Source organism: Raphanus sativus, chromosome 4, assembly GCF_000801105.2.
Source record: "Raphanus sativus cultivar WK10039 chromosome 4, ASM80110v3, whole genome shotgun sequence".
NCBI lineage: Eukaryota > Viridiplantae > Streptophyta > Magnoliopsida > Brassicales > Brassicaceae > Raphanus > Raphanus sativus.
In genome coordinates, this window is record NC_079514.1 from 36,717,163 (window position 1) to 36,732,095 (window position 14,933).

Sequence of the window (14,933 nt, forward strand, 5' to 3'; positions counted from 1 at the left end):
AACTTACAGAAGTATGCAAAAAACTTCATATAAAACCCATAATACGAACTCTAAATATAATTTATGTAAGAAGCCATAATATAGTGAATCACAAATTAAAATGTAGAAAGAATCTATATATATAAAAAAATGTTCTCTCCCTCCTGGTTGAGACACGTCATTAATTCATTAAACAAGAGGATGACACGTATCAAATGATACGGTGCGTTTCTGTTAGGTTATCAAATGGGCTTTTACAGGTTTGTTTTGTTATGGGCTTTGAATAACGGTCTTTGAGTTGAGACCAAAACTATAGCTTCGCCGTCGCCTTCGACTTCTTCAGGAGTGATGACCTTTGGTATCTAGGGTTCTTCGTATTGATCAAGCACCAGTTAGGTCAATCGACCATGGATGTTCTAAAATATTGTGTGAGAAGCATCTTCGTGAGGATTCTTTGGCTTGAGATCCGTTCGCGTCGTTCCGTCTGCGATTTCTCTCCTCTGAACCGTTACATGAAGCATTGATTCAACGGCATTGACGACCTTCTTAACTCCTTAGACCCATTCCAATCAGGATTACACATTCAATGCATATTACATCTCTTCAAGGCGGTGGATCTACAGCTATAAAAGGGTAAGCTTTCACCCTGTAAAACTCATCCTCTGTACTCCTAAAAAAACAATAGAAATTTTCTTTTCACTAGAATGGCAAACTCACAGAGTGCTTTTTTATACAGAATCCCGTAAGCCTTTATATGTATAGATTTTGATTTTGAGAGAGTGCATTTGTTGTATTGTCGAAATCTGGGAATCATCTAATACTAATTGATATAATGCTTTTCTATAGGAATGAAGATATGAGTAAATCCATTTTCAAGCTCGCTGATTTCTTGATCCTATTCTTTTTGATTGCTCATGTTAAACTATATATTGCTCAGTCAACTACGTCGTTGTCTTCGTTTCTCTCGGCGGTTACTCCAACATCGACGCTGCAGTTTCCACCGGTTCCATCTTCGGTATCTAGAGCCCCAATGACGAGTGTATCATTGACTTAATCTCCTGTGTAATTAACTACTCTCCCTTTCACCTTCCACATGGCCACTCCGAAAAGATACACAATGTACATAATGTTGTTGATGTTTGCATGTTTGTTTCTTTCGGCTAGAGTCAGAAGAACAAAGTTGTATAGTTAACGTGTGTCATCTACGCTAGGCAAAGTTGTCTTCGCCTTCACCATGGACTCAATGTACTGCGAGTTCGTCATCATGCAAGAGAACATTGAGATCCCCAAAGCCGAGAAAATATGCTCTTTCAAGTTTCAGCGAAGTGAACTACCAGCGGTGGGACTAGGATCTGAAGAGTAGTACATAGGTGATCTCAAGGATCCAGGTCTAATTGGGAAACCTTACTCGGCAAGGTACATTGGAATTTTGATCGGAGACTTTTTATATGACTTTGTTGTACGGTGGGATTTACGTGTACCCACGTGACGTCATGAGCAAAAAATGAAAAGCTTAGCCTTTTGAATTAGTATGCACAGATGAGTTTCATTGTTGAAAAATCTGGAGGAAAATGATCATATAGCCACCGGAGAGCACTAGATATCCCACTGGCCAAGGTAACTCTTAAAAGCATTTCATCTTTATTTTATTATATTAGTTTATATCCAAAGTTTGTGTCATCAGACAAAAAAAAAAAGGGATACATGACAGATATATTAGAAGGTTATACTTTACATCGGAAGCAAAGAAGAAATGAAGAAGCTGGATGATGAATTTGAAAGATTCATGCGTTTTAGTTTTGTTGATTCCAAGATTGCATAGCGGTTTTATTCTGATCACATTATGTAAAGATGATAATTGTTTATCAAAAATTTATAACACATCCTGTGAAACTCTTGGTTAACTTCAATAGCAGCTACTTATTTTATGTTACATTCACATTATCTTGCTCACCTCTTCAATATCATGTTTAACCTATCATAAATCGTTATGAAATGTGATCCTCTAAAGTCCAAACCACAAACTCATTTTTCATAACCCAAAATATAGGAAATCACATTTAACCAAGGTTTTGAAAACCGGACCGGACCGGCCGGTCGGACCGGTTGAACCGTGACTCCTTGATTTGGCTGAGTCCGGGTTAGTTCAAAAACCGGATTTTAGTTGAACCGGTAAAACCGCCCAAAACCCGTAAGAACCGGTGAACCGGTTTAGTTGAAAAACCTGGTTTATATATTTAAATCTAATTAGACCATTGTTTTTCATTGATTTGTAAAATTGAAGATAGTTATTCTATTAGTTTGCTTTGAGTTAGCTAAATGGTTAGTAGATTTGGTATAATGAATGAATAAAAGAGTACTTGTGTGCACGAAAAGAAAAAAATATAGATGAACTTTTTTACAGAAATTTGAACTCACGTAGTGATAGAGAAGATGAAGAAATATGGAAAAAAAGATATTTGAGAATTAAAAAGTGAGACTGCAATTATGGTAGATAAAAAGTCAATGGATCATTAATATTTATTTTAATACAATATCAGCAAAATAGAAAGTAAATCTGCGTGTATATGGTGATGTTATTATATAGAGATGCACATATATACTGTACAACCTACTAATACTGAAACCCGATTAAACCGGTCAGACCGGATTGAACCATGACTCATAAATTTTACCGGTTCATTGTCCGATCCGATTTTCAAAACCTTGCATTTAACCAACCAGTTGTGAATCTAGAATTATAAAAAAACATACAATCAAAAGGCCACGTAACATCATCCAACCTTATATAATATTCTATACGCTGCAACTTTTTAATATAGACATAATATAACCATCAAAATCAAACATAATTTTTCTAAGATATATAATTCCTCGCTGCCCAAACATTCTTACAGACCATAAATATTATTTGCAAATTCTAACATAAACACACACACAATAAAAATATAAAATAATATAAATATATATATAACACGTTGAAAAGAAAATAAAAGAAAACAATTTTAAGAATAATCTACTGTAAAAAGGTAAATTTAGTAAGGAAATAAGATAATCCACTTAAGTATATAAAACTAAACAACAATATGTTAATTTATTTACAGGTTTATTTCTTTTCTACTAGCAAAAATATTTTTTTTTAAAGAATCTCACGGTTTTTTATGGTTCATCCAACTCCAGAAAATCATAAGAAATGATGTAATGCTACATTCAATTTTTAATATATATAATTAAAACATAGATTATTTAACAAAAGAAAATCATTTAAATATTTTAGCAAAAAGAAAAAAATCATATTTTAATAAATAACAAGTAATATCTATTTTAAAAATCCATAACTATTTTCTGATAATATATATGGTTTATTTAGTCAACATATAAAAATTTAACTTATATGTATATTTAAAAATAATAACAATTTATGTTAAATATTTAATCTAACTATTTAAATTATTTGTTAATTTGTATCCCGCCCGTAGGGCGGGTCGGTCCTAGTATATAACTAAAACAAACACACCAGTAAGCAACCATGTTTGTTATAACGAATGAGTAAGCCGGTCATTCCATCTTCTCTTATATAGAATGTAGGAAGTATATCAAAGAATATTTTTTCAGCAAAAAAAGAAGAAAAGTATACCAAGAATTTATTTCAAATATTTATGGAATTAATACATTGATACAGCTTGTCAATCACACAAAATATGATATCGCCATAAACATATAACACATTAAGATTAGCCTTTTTAAAAATATATTGATTTGATTGTAATTGATACGTTTGTGAAAATTTACCAAAAACTATAGTTATGATTGCCATATATAATGGATTGCCATGCACACAAAGCATTTAATTAGTTAAATACTATATATCTGATTTCCTAAATTACATAAGAAATAATGATCAGCGTTTCTTTTACAAAAAATAAAAATAAAGTAGATTTAATTGTATGTATTAGCCTATATTGAGGCTAATTGTATGTATTAGCCTACGTGAATATATTAAATCTACCCGGAGCTCAGCCAAAACATTGTACAAATATATTTTCTTAGATTTTCATAAACTTTAAAATAAAATTCTTAAATTTTTAAAATAAAGTTTTCTCGAATAAACTCATATGAACATATACGATGGAATGTGTTTTGCAGATAACTTTGCAAACATCGAATGTAATGGAGTCTCGTACATATAAAGTCATGTGAATCATGGTTTGTTATTAATAAATAAAAAATATTGTTGTTGAATAGTGGATGTATTAGTTATGTCAGAAGGAAGTATATGTATAGTAACATATGTTAATAATTGGTACTACCATTAGTGGCATTCCTTGTAAATAGTCTAGTAACAGATGTCTTATTAGTTAAATGGTGTGAGAGAGTTTATAGTAATGACACCTAAGCAAAAATGGCATTTCTGTAAATATATTACACATTTAAGATTAGTCTCCCAAATTGCTTCCCTATTAATAAGTAAGGGATAAGTTGAAGTCGATGTAGAAACACAAAATACAAAAAGGTGTTATTTTTGAATTATTTTTATTGCTCTCTCAATATACATACATTATTTGCAAGCTTGCAAGTAAAATTAAGAAGGCGAAAAAGATTATCATCCTCTCAACGCTTGCGTCCTCGGCCGCCACGAGGTGGATCGTGTCTGTCGCTAGCTGAAGGTTGACCGTAGTCGTTGGTGCTCACCATCAGTGACCGTTCTCTCACCACCCTCATTTCATTTTCTGTCATATATGCATATACGTTATAAGTTAGAAAATAGTGATAATAACAAATGTTGTTCATAAGGAACCTCTTATTAACAAACAATGTATCAAGTGTCTTTACAAACGTCAATACCCTCGTCTTCATATTGTTTAACTACATCGACATTCACTCATAATCTTTTAACTTTATTTGCACCTAAAATATGCCAAAAAGGACAATGGCAATTTTGAACTGGTCGTTATGGTTTGATGGTTGTGTTATAAAACTAATCTATAGACATCTATTGATATCTGCTAAAAAGAATAGATTTAAAACCACAAAAATTCGACCTTTTTGTGTGTGTTGGATGTCGGTTTCACATATCGAAATCTTTGCTTGGATTTTTTTCACAGATATCAGATACGATGGACAAAAAGATCCATTTCAACTTGCTATTTTATGCAATTTAATACTCTGTAAAGTTAAATTAAATAGTCGTAATCTTATCTGTCATTGTCTTTTTCAGAGATAATGTCAACGCTTTTGAAGCGTGAACATAAACTAAAATATCAATATTATACAAAATCTCATAATACTTTGTTTTTTTTCTTTTTGATAAACATAATACTTTGTTTTCTTCCTTAGATTTATAGTTTATAATTTTATATGACGTTTTCTTACTGGATTCGTCCTTATCACAGATATGTTCTTTTAAAAGAAACTAGATCATTGACCCGCGCTTCGGAAGCGCGGGATATTTATGATTCAAAATTCTATTAATAATATTACAAATATTTTGTTAATTAATTAGAATTTGTCTATTTAAAACATTTCATTAAATCACCACTTTTAAACCCGACTTAGACCTTCAATTGAGACGGTAAACCCGCTAATTCGATATGTATTCCAGTTTGAATTTTTTAAAAAATATCTATTATTTGAAATCCGATAAAACTCACAATAAATACTAAACTCTGAGATTACCGATTAAACTGATGGATGATCAATATAAAATCTAATTTGATGTTATTTCTATATTTAAAATTTAATTTCATTGTTTTTATTAAATATTTAAATACTTATTAATATTAATTTTATTTTATTTTATTATATGCGTAACACCAAATTGTTACAAAAAATAAGTAACTTAATCTTTTAAATTATCTTAAGAAAACAATAAGTACGTATTTTTGAAATGGTATGGGATCTCATGACATCGAGCGCGAAATTTGTTTACTTATCAATTGTTTGGATAGTGTGAACACAAAGGTAAGTTTCTAAAAAAAAAAATTCTAAAATGATATACGATTTGATAAAGAAGGCGAAATTAATTATTTTAGGTGTCTTTGTCATTGAATGAAATCGGTAGGTGATTCAATAGGATCTAGTAATTTAGGAATGTAATGGGGAGGAGGTCTAAATATATTAATAAGGGAGAGAATATTAAAAAAGATTGGTAGAATTAACTATATAGTTGAATGGTAAATTTAATTTAAAACTTACAAAAAAAGTTTGGGTCCAACCCAATGTTTCTGATTTAATAAGATAGATATATAAGATTAGCCGTGTGAATAAGTCATCGGCGAAAGGGAAGACAATCTCGAGCATCGTGATTCATGTTGATTTTGAATACAAACAAGCTGGAAACAGAGTGCATAAAACTAGGATATATCCAACTTGTTTAAAGAATATATATATATATAATTGTAATAGTTTAGTTTTTGGTTTTTGTAGTGATTTAAAATGAAAGGTCAATGAAGCTCACATGAACTAATTAGTGTGTTACTCTTTTGTTATTTTTATGGGTTCATCATGTGTTATTCTTTTGTTAATCAGTGTATGTATGCATCTAGGGATAATTGGTATCATGTAAATACGAATGACAAATATACATATTATTTTATATTGGGTCTTTTATATTTTGTTTGTGCATGTAATTCAGTTTTTCTTCTTTTCTTTATTGAAAAAGTAAAGAATTAAGGTTTTCTTCCTCTTCTGGTGATATTCTTGAACATGCTTTTAAGATATACACAGATTTACAGATACGGATCATGTGAATCCACCACATATCACCAATAGTGTATCCAATAATTGTGGTTGTAAAATATTTGATTCTGAGATCTCATCCAATAACACATAAAATAGTAAACTAGATTAGTTTTAACGTAAAACAAAGATTAGATCTGTAGTGATTAGTGAAGAAATCCTTATGAGTTGTTTACAAGATATGGATTATGAAGAACTTGTTTGCTTTTATGCCCCTTTTCAAAAAAAAAAAAGAAGAACTTGTTTGCTTTTAGTGCTTGGATATTAGACAACGAAAACATATTACCATACAAAAACCTAGTAAACACTTGAAACTAACGAAGAAACAAAGGGATGAAAGAGTATACCTGGAAATGAAAGACTGAGGCGAGCAGATGAAGAGACTAGAGCAAACGTGAAGAGGAGGAACAAACATAACACAACCGAGGAAGATGATGAATAACCCATTCTCTCTCTCTCTCTCTCTCTCTCTCTCTCTCTCTCTCTCTCTCTCTCTCTTCTATATTTATAGACCAAAAAATGTCTCACACCGGCCCTTCGTTTTCAAAGTCTTTATATAACCTTTTGATAATTATTAATATATATACCCGCTTCCAAACGTTTATTTTTACATAATTGCGTTTGAAAGGAACATATTCTCTAAAATCTAATGGGTTTTGTATTCAATGCGTGTATATGTATGTGTTCGTCGTTGACAAGCACAAAAACAAGGGAACAAGATTACATCTATCTTATTAAAATAGAAATATTCTATTGGACCTAATATTTATTTTGTAAGTTTTTAAATTAAATACACATTTATACTTTATAATTAAATCTATATTAAATCACTATTGTTACTTTCTTTATACTACTATCCATGTTTCCAAACAATATATTTATTTCTTTATACTAATGGTTCCAAACAATATATTTTTATACTACTATTAATGTTTCCAAACAATACAATAATTAATCTTAGTTATTTTATATCTATCATTTTCTTTTTAAAATTTTGTAGAAACATCATAATTTTATAAATTGCAAAATAATGAACTTTAAAATTTGGATTATAAGATTACAAATTATGAAACTATTACAATTTAAATCAAACTAGATTACATATTGATCATCCATCAGTTCACTCGGTTAGTCTCGGGTTTTAGTAATTTTTTAATAGGAATAATTTAAAAACCTAAATTGAATTGTCAGATCTCTCGATTAACCGGTATAATCACAATCGGGTCGAATTTAAAAACACTGATTTAAATGCAAAAATATTTTAAATACACGCTCTTTAAAATTACCCAAATATTTATTAAGTTATTAGTGAAATTTTTCATCGTAAAATATTCCGCGCTTCCAAAGCGCGGATCAAGCTCTAGTTTACAATTATAATCGGTAGGTTTGACAAGATTGAAGTGGATCCCTTTAAACCATCAACGAATTAAAATTCATATTTTTCTCATTGACTTGATTCAAATAACAACAAAACTCATTTGCCAACCTGGAGTAGTCCCGAGCATGCAACTGTATTAGGTGGAATGATATCATATTTTCTTTTGTATAAATTATAACTTAATTAATTCATCACATATATTCACTTTGATTAGTTATCCACACAAATACTAACCATCTGAAAAAATTAGGATAATCCTAACAAAAAAGCTGTCCATAAACATATCTATCCATTTTCTTATGATTCGTAAGTTTTTGAGGGTGTTTTGTTTTTTTTTGTTTTTACATAAAATGGCTATCCATTCCAATGACATATCAATGCACAATGCAAGGGACTATTTGAACATAACAATAAGTCTAACAAAGACCACTCAAGTCTACATCATCAAAGAAGAAGAACGCATTATTTCTGGTTTTTGTACCCCAAACATCTTTAGATTCTCTGGAACATTAATCAACAAGTTTTACACATAGCATAGGACATCCAAATAGTGTTCTAGCCAGCACACGCTTGTCCTGCGAATCGGACATCATCGTTTTTTGAAACCATATTTCTTACGCTCATAGAAGAGATCGGTCTTGGCACTCCCAAGGTTGACGATCTTAGGACAACCATCTCTGTCTTTCTCCTGTTGGGTACACTCTTTGCAGTAGTAAGCATCCGAGATCCCAACCCCTCCGCAGATAACGCAGCGGCCTTGGAACGACCCGTAGTTGCATTCGTCACAGATGCGCACCAGAGTGCAGGGACGCACGTAAGAATCACAAACCACGCATTTGCCGTCGCATTTCTCGCACAGTCTTCCGATGGCAATGCCTGGTTGTTTCCGGCACATGATCAGATCAGGGTGATGCTTTGCCATGGCTAGTGAGACAGAGACCTGAACACATACGTCACTTTGAGCTTAAAGAATAAAATATTGAAAACAAGAAACTGAAGAACAAGAACAAGTGTTATTTTCACTTGTGTCTAAACAATCAATTCCAGAAAAAAAAAAGTTGAACTTGGAAATTGAAGTCTTGTCTAGCAGTGTTAAGTTCTCACAGGAATATCGTCGAACACCTTACGTGCATTCCCAGCAAAACATTACTCTTTCAAGATTGCAGATTCTAGAGACATAATCAATCAATTTACCAAAGCTAATTAATAGTTTTGAGATAATAAAATAAATTAAACAAAAGAAGGAAATCAAGAAGCATCATAAACCCTAAAATTCAAAATCAAGAAACAAACTAAGAAGACAAGCAATCTAGAGGACTCTTATTTGGCTATTTAGAGATAAAAAAGAAGAATCAAAGCTTACAGTTAAGGGGAGATCAAACTTGAGCAAATCAAGAGACTGTTGGGACGAGAAGCGCCAAAGACGAACCAACCAAGAAAGGTCTGGAAAGAACGAAGCAGGAGGAGATTTTTAGCACGAGTAGGGCTTTAAGTCGGTCCACTTTTATGGGCTTTTTCTTTGGGCTTACGAACTCTTCGTCAAACCAAACTAAACTAAACCGGCAAGCAATCTAAAACCAGGGCTCAAACCTAAACAGGTTAAACTGCATTTCGAGTTACGAACAAGTGTCGGTCTCAGTCAGTCACGATCTCGGGCCCAATTTTTATCTCAGCAGCCGTTAGCTTTGACTTTTGACTCGCTAACGTGGCTTTGTTGCTCCGCTTTATTTTTACTTTTAGAGCCACGAAAGGTGACGTGGAATTTCTGCTAAATTTTATGAGTCCTGGCTGGCTGGCTGATCCAAAATAAGCTTAGTGCTAGTAGATTAGTTATCACATTGTCTAAATTTTAAATGTTTTCCAGCTAATATCAAAGATAACTAGAATACTAGATCATTTATAGTTGGACTATCATGTAAATTGTAAATTAAAAATTTAAAACTTAAACTTAGACTAAATCAAATAGTAATATTTTTTGTCTCGAGTAAAAACCAAATCCAAAACAAACAAACTTACATACTTTATCGCCAGTTACTTCTTACACTAAATTACCGCTACTTCGTAAGTCTAAAAGAATTTAGATTAACAAGAATGATCATCATATTTTAGACATTAAAGTAAAGTCATGCAAATCTTGAAGCCTTTTAGCAGAAACACAAATATATCAAGACGCAGACATATAGATATAAAATAAAATTATTTAGAAGCACTATCACGAGTTATAAGCAACTAGAAATTTTCATAAAATTTTAACTAAAGTTAAATTTAAAATTTAAAATTAAGCATGCCACTGAATATAAAATTAAAATCTGTGTAACTTTAGTTTCAATTTTATAAAAAAAAAATTAAAATTAACTTTTTAAAAGTAATCACAAAACTTGAATAGCATCATTTCTGGATGTTGTGGACGATTTGTTCAACTGTGTAGAAATGGCGCTGCTAAATGTTAGTGATTTTTTTTCTTATAAATGATCTGATGTAACTTGGGATTATTTTGTTATATTTTTTTTGTTTTATATTGTTATAAATGAGAAAATAATTCTACAGTTATAATTGTTTTATACATCTTAGAAAGTAAGGTTTTAGTAAATTAGATCCCCAACAGTTATCTTTACTGGACCATAAATTAATTTAAAAGTAATAAATCATAATTAGTAAATTTAAATTTTTCTAAGTAAAAAGTTCAATGATATCACGTACAGTCCAACAAATCATTCCAATGATTTTTTAGGGCATCCTTTATTTTTTATTTTTAAAGCAATTTTTAACATCTTTTATTGTGTAAATGTTTCCATAATTACGGCTTGTTTTGTGTGTTCCAAAAAACGGTAAATATCAAAGTTTGGAAGAGTAATCTTAATCCAGTAGGGCTACAACTAATAAATGTGGGTATTTATGGCAGGCAAAAACAAGTTAAAATACCTAATTGTTTTTTTTTAAATTAATTTCAGACCCCATAGTTTCGTTCTTTCTATATATGCAGTTCGTTGAGGCTTTATTAAGTCCTCAAAACATATAAGACAACGTACCAAGTTACATGCAAAGGACAACATATAATAACAACATTTCTTCTCTTCACTCTCTTCAAGCTTCTTTATGTCGGCTCTTCAATGTCTTACTTTCCTCTTCTTGTTTATCCTTCTCCAAGACGCCACCCCAGCTTCGTCTCTCCCTCTTGGCCGGAGAAGGCCGATCCTGAACAACAGCAACCACAGCAACTTCGCCAAGCATCCACGTCGGGTGGTTTTTCCGGTGAACAGAGGTAACTGCGATCTGTTCTCCGGCGAGTGGGTACGGGATGAGGCTTACCCACTCTACCGAGCGAAAGAATGCGGCGGAGGAATAATAGATCCTGGATTCGACTGCCAGACTTACGGCAGACCTGACTCCGATTATCTCAAGTTCCGGTGGAAACCTTTCAACTGTGACGTCCCAAGGTTAACAAAATTCACTATCACTAGCTATTTTATTAGACTTGTACGTACATCGATTAAGTTAATGTCAGTATAACTATCCTGCTTTTTGTTTTGTCACAAACTAGACAAATTCATTCAATCTTAAGGTTTAAGATTTAGTATCTTAATGGAAAGATAGTTTAAGCAGTTTACATCATAATTTTTGTTTGTTGTGAATTGTGATCATACATACTCATATAGTATATATTTGGATCATCAGTGGTCCTATAAATTATAACACATTTACAAGAAACAAAAATTATGATGTATACAATACATTATGGTTATGGACGTTTTAACAGCTCTTATAATTAAACATATAGTCAGGGGTGTATTATACTTTGGAAAAAAATGCTATGGAAGAGGTATAAATGTGTAATAGGTACATTAAAATATTACAAATAAATTATTATTTTGTATATCTCAAAATTATAAGTTACATAAAATTAAAATATCTCAAAAAAATTAAAGTTAACTTTAATAATTTTGGGAATGAACATAATTATATCTCTGAGTTCACATTTACATTTAATTTGAGACGCTCATATTAAAATTTCTCGACTGGAATTGCTCTAGTTATTAGTTGAGGGTCGACGCAATGACTAATTTACGTAATTTTCTGTAACTGGTTTATTTCGGAAAGCAGGTTTAATGGGGTGAAGTTTCTACAAGAGATGAGGAACAAAACAATAATGTTCGTAGGTGATTCATTGGGTAGGAACCAATGGGAATCGTTGATATGCATGATCACTTCATCAGCACCGTTCATTCATACACATATCATTCATGAAGATCCTCTCTCTACCTTCAAGATCCTTGTAAGTTTCAACACAACTTTATACTGTCGGTTGAAATTGTATCAATTAAACTCGTGAAAATCGGGTCAGAAGAATTATTCCAAACGTCGTTGTCAGCTCTGATTAGCTGCTCAACTTGACGTCGTCGGTGGCACTTTCACTGGTCCAGTAAAGGGAACAATAAAACTAATTAATACCCTTGAAAGCAACATCATTACTATTCTATTATGTACACTATAAAATATAGTACTCTATACTTCCGCAGTTCTGTGCATGAATATTTTATATTTTAGATACTTAGATGCAAGATTTACTGATTAGAGAAGGTCCACTAGCTAGTATAACAAAACATGTCCCTCTTAATTAATCTTTGTCTCAGGATGCTATATCAAAACTTTAATATAACTTTACGTCCCACTTATCTATTACCCAATCAAATTGAAAACAAATCTAGCCTGTTGAAAACAATTCAGATATTTTCCTTAAAATTAGTTAAAAAGTGATGTTTGTGACACATTTTTTTCTTAATTCGTTCATATTAGATTATATATTCATTCTCGTTATCTCTTGCGTTCTCTCATTCTCTGGTCGTTATTCGTTAATTACCATTTAAATCGCAAGTCATACCTCATATTACTTTAGTTTATTTTTCCTTCTAATATATATACATGGATGAATCAATGACAGGATTACAACGTTAAAGTATCATTTTATAGAGCTCCTTATCTCGTAGACATAGAAAGAATTCACGGAAAGACAACTCTTAAACTCGATGAAATCTCTGTCGATGCATCTAATGCTTGGCGCACGGCCGACGTTTTGCTGTTTAACACTGGTCATTGGTGGAGCCACACAGGGTCTCTACGAGGGTAAGCTACTTTGTAACCCCTATAAGGTGAAACATCAGGGGGTGTAGATCTTTTGTGGGTAAATAAAGGGAGGGGGGTAAATAGGGTGAAAACTGAAAGTTTTTTTGGGAGTGAGTGACGCAGGTGGGAGCAGATGGAGGTAGGAGGGAGATACTACGGAGACATGGATAGGTTGGTGGCAATGAGAAAAGGACTAACAACATGGTCTAATTGGGTCCTTCGTTATATCAACTCTCCCCTCACTAGAGTTTTCTTCCTCTCCGTCTCACCCACACACTACAAGTATGTCCCTCTCTCTCTTTTATTTTTTTCTTATAATTTTTCCAAGCTCTCACTACAAGTGTGCTTATAGTATATGAATCAACCTCATCACAAAACCCAAATGTCATGTATGGTATATATATATATGAGTTACTAATTTGGAGAAAACAATGGATAGAAAAAAATTATAAGTATTTAATAAAAAATAACTACCAAAAGTATTTAATTTATAGAAAATAACAAACATAATTAAACACGTGTGCTGAACTGAGGGTCTTGCTAGATATTGCCAAACTTATATTGAATATATATAGGGCTTTCTAGTTGCTACCAAATTAATACTATCTAGCACTTTACACGGCGGCCTCATTTTCGCTAGCTACCCAAGAAAAGATATAGACGTAAGTAAATACGTGCTCATAACAATTGCATTTTTTTCATAACAATTACATTTATTACTTCGTAATTGTATTAACGTTCCAATAAAAATAGTTGCTTATGGCAAAGATCTAAATTTCAGCATTTCAAATCGAGAATTCTTTTTCTTGTAGAAAAAGTTCAGGGTTAGTGGCAATGTGGGATGGATTTGACGTCTAAAAAGAGAAAAACTTTGCATTATTAACTGTAGAAAAAAAGACAGACAAGGATAACGACGAGAATAGTCTGTTCTTCATGAGCTGTTTGTTTACTTGTGGGCCCAAATGACAGTCCATTTGTTAGTTATGTCAGTGAGAAAGCTTCTCCTCATTGCAACTTGCAACGCAAGAGGATGTATAGCATACAACAAACATAACAATTAGTGTTGTATCCTACCATTCCTAAATATTTAATAACACTGTTCTCTTGTTATAAAAAATCGCTGTTTTTTCTTCTTAATATGCATCAAACTGTGGAATTAACTTATTGGATTCCAAAAGTGCATGCTTACATAAAATCTAGAAAGTACGTATTGATGTATACGAACTTGATGTGAAAATGTGTTGCAGTGCAAATGAGTGGACATCAGGAGCAAAAGCTTCAACGATAACTCAAGGAGGAAAAACCTGCTACAGTCAAACGACGCCGTTCAGTGGGAGATCGTACCCAACAAGCTCATACGTAGACCAGAAGAAAGTGATTGACGAAGTGGTGAAAGAGATCAAATCTCATGTCTCATTGATGGATATATCTATGCTTTCAGCTCTTCGAGTCGACGGTCATCCTTCAATCTATAGTGGAGATCTCAATCCTTCTCTAAAGAAAAATCCTGATCGTTCATCTGATTGTAGCCATTGGTGTCTTCCTGGTCTCCCAGATACTTGGAACCAGTTGTTCTATGCTGCTTTGTTGTTTTAACATTCGAGTAGTCATTTATCAACCAAATGTATCTATTGAACTTATAGTTTTGCTTTTTAATTGTAACCAAACATATAATTGTGAAAAAATTATAATAATAATTGTGATCCGTGAAGCTCTC

At 32.2% G+C, this 14,933-nt stretch overlaps 3 protein-coding genes and 1 long non-coding RNA gene across 8 annotated transcripts; 2 read left to right on the forward strand and 2 right to left on the reverse strand.

Annotated features, from left to right (window-relative positions):
* The first annotated feature begins 213 nt into the window (after positions 1–213).
* Positions 214–1,914, forward strand: LOC108837941 (uncharacterized). Of its 5 annotated transcripts, none has more exons than XR_008945538.1 (3): positions 273–612; positions 826–1,596; positions 1,664–1,914. It is a non-coding gene; the product is annotated as an uncharacterized LOC108837941 (long non-coding RNA). The 5 variants fall into 5 exon arrangements; XR_001947420.2 differs by having other exon boundaries at positions 1,678–1,914; XR_001947418.2 differs by having other exon boundaries at positions 274–612; positions 1,691–1,914.
* Positions 1,915–4,483: 2,569 nt separating this feature from the next.
* On the reverse strand, positions 4,484–7,333 carry LOC108855193 (protein PSY3). The gene is made up of 2 exons (XM_057010074.1): positions 7,065–7,333; positions 4,484–4,709 (listed from the first exon to the last, which is right to left on the reverse strand). The coding sequence occupies exons 1-2, from the start codon at positions 7,162–7,164 to the stop codon at positions 4,591–4,593; spliced, it is 219 nt and encodes a 72-aa protein (XP_056866054.1). The 5' UTR covers positions 7,165–7,333; the 3' UTR covers positions 4,484–4,590.
* Positions 7,334–8,462: 1,129 nt separating this feature from the next.
* LOC108852840 (PHD finger-like domain-containing protein 5A) lies at positions 8,463–9,607 on the reverse strand. Its single transcript, XM_018626321.2, has 2 exons — positions 9,459–9,607; positions 8,463–9,035 (listed from the first exon to the last, which is right to left on the reverse strand). The coding sequence occupies exon 2, from the start codon at positions 9,015–9,017 to the stop codon at positions 8,685–8,687; it is 333 nt and encodes a 110-aa protein (XP_018481823.1). The 5' UTR covers positions 9,018–9,035; positions 9,459–9,607; the 3' UTR covers positions 8,463–8,684.
* A 1,485-nt stretch (positions 9,608–11,092) lies between these two features.
* On the forward strand, positions 11,093–14,933 carry LOC108855189 (protein trichome birefringence-like 45). The gene is made up of 5 exons (XM_018628943.2): positions 11,093–11,532; positions 12,197–12,368; positions 13,035–13,216; positions 13,340–13,498; positions 14,464–14,933. The coding sequence occupies exons 1-5, from the start codon at positions 11,192–11,194 to the stop codon at positions 14,810–14,812; spliced, it is 1,203 nt and encodes a 400-aa protein (XP_018484445.2). The 5' UTR covers positions 11,093–11,191; the 3' UTR covers positions 14,813–14,933.

Bases quoted from the DNA above. Each gene is read 5' to 3' on its own strand.
- LOC108852840 (XM_018626321.2), bottom strand. From the start codon at position 9,017: ATGGCAAAGCATCACCCTGATCTGATCATGTGCCGGAAACAACCAGGC.
- LOC108855189 (XM_018628943.2), top strand. From the start codon at position 11,192: ATGTCGGCTCTTCAATGTCTTACTTTCCTCTTCTTGTTTATCCTTCTC. The intron at 11,533-12,196 runs GTTAACAAAATT...TTCGGAAAGCAG, and splicing joins TTCAACTGTGACGTCCCAAG to GTTTAATGGGGTGAAGTTTC. The intron at 13,217-13,339 runs GTAAGCTACTTT...TGAGTGACGCAG, and splicing joins CACACAGGGTCTCTACGAGG to GTGGGAGCAGATGGAGGTAG.
- LOC108855193 (XM_057010074.1), bottom strand. From the start codon at position 7,164: ATGGGTTATTCATCATCTTCCTCGGTTGTGTTATGTTTGTTCCTCCTC. The intron at 4,710-7,064 runs GTATACTCTTTC...CATATATGACAG, and splicing joins CCTCAGTCTTTCATTTCCAG to AAAATGAAATGAGGGTGGTG.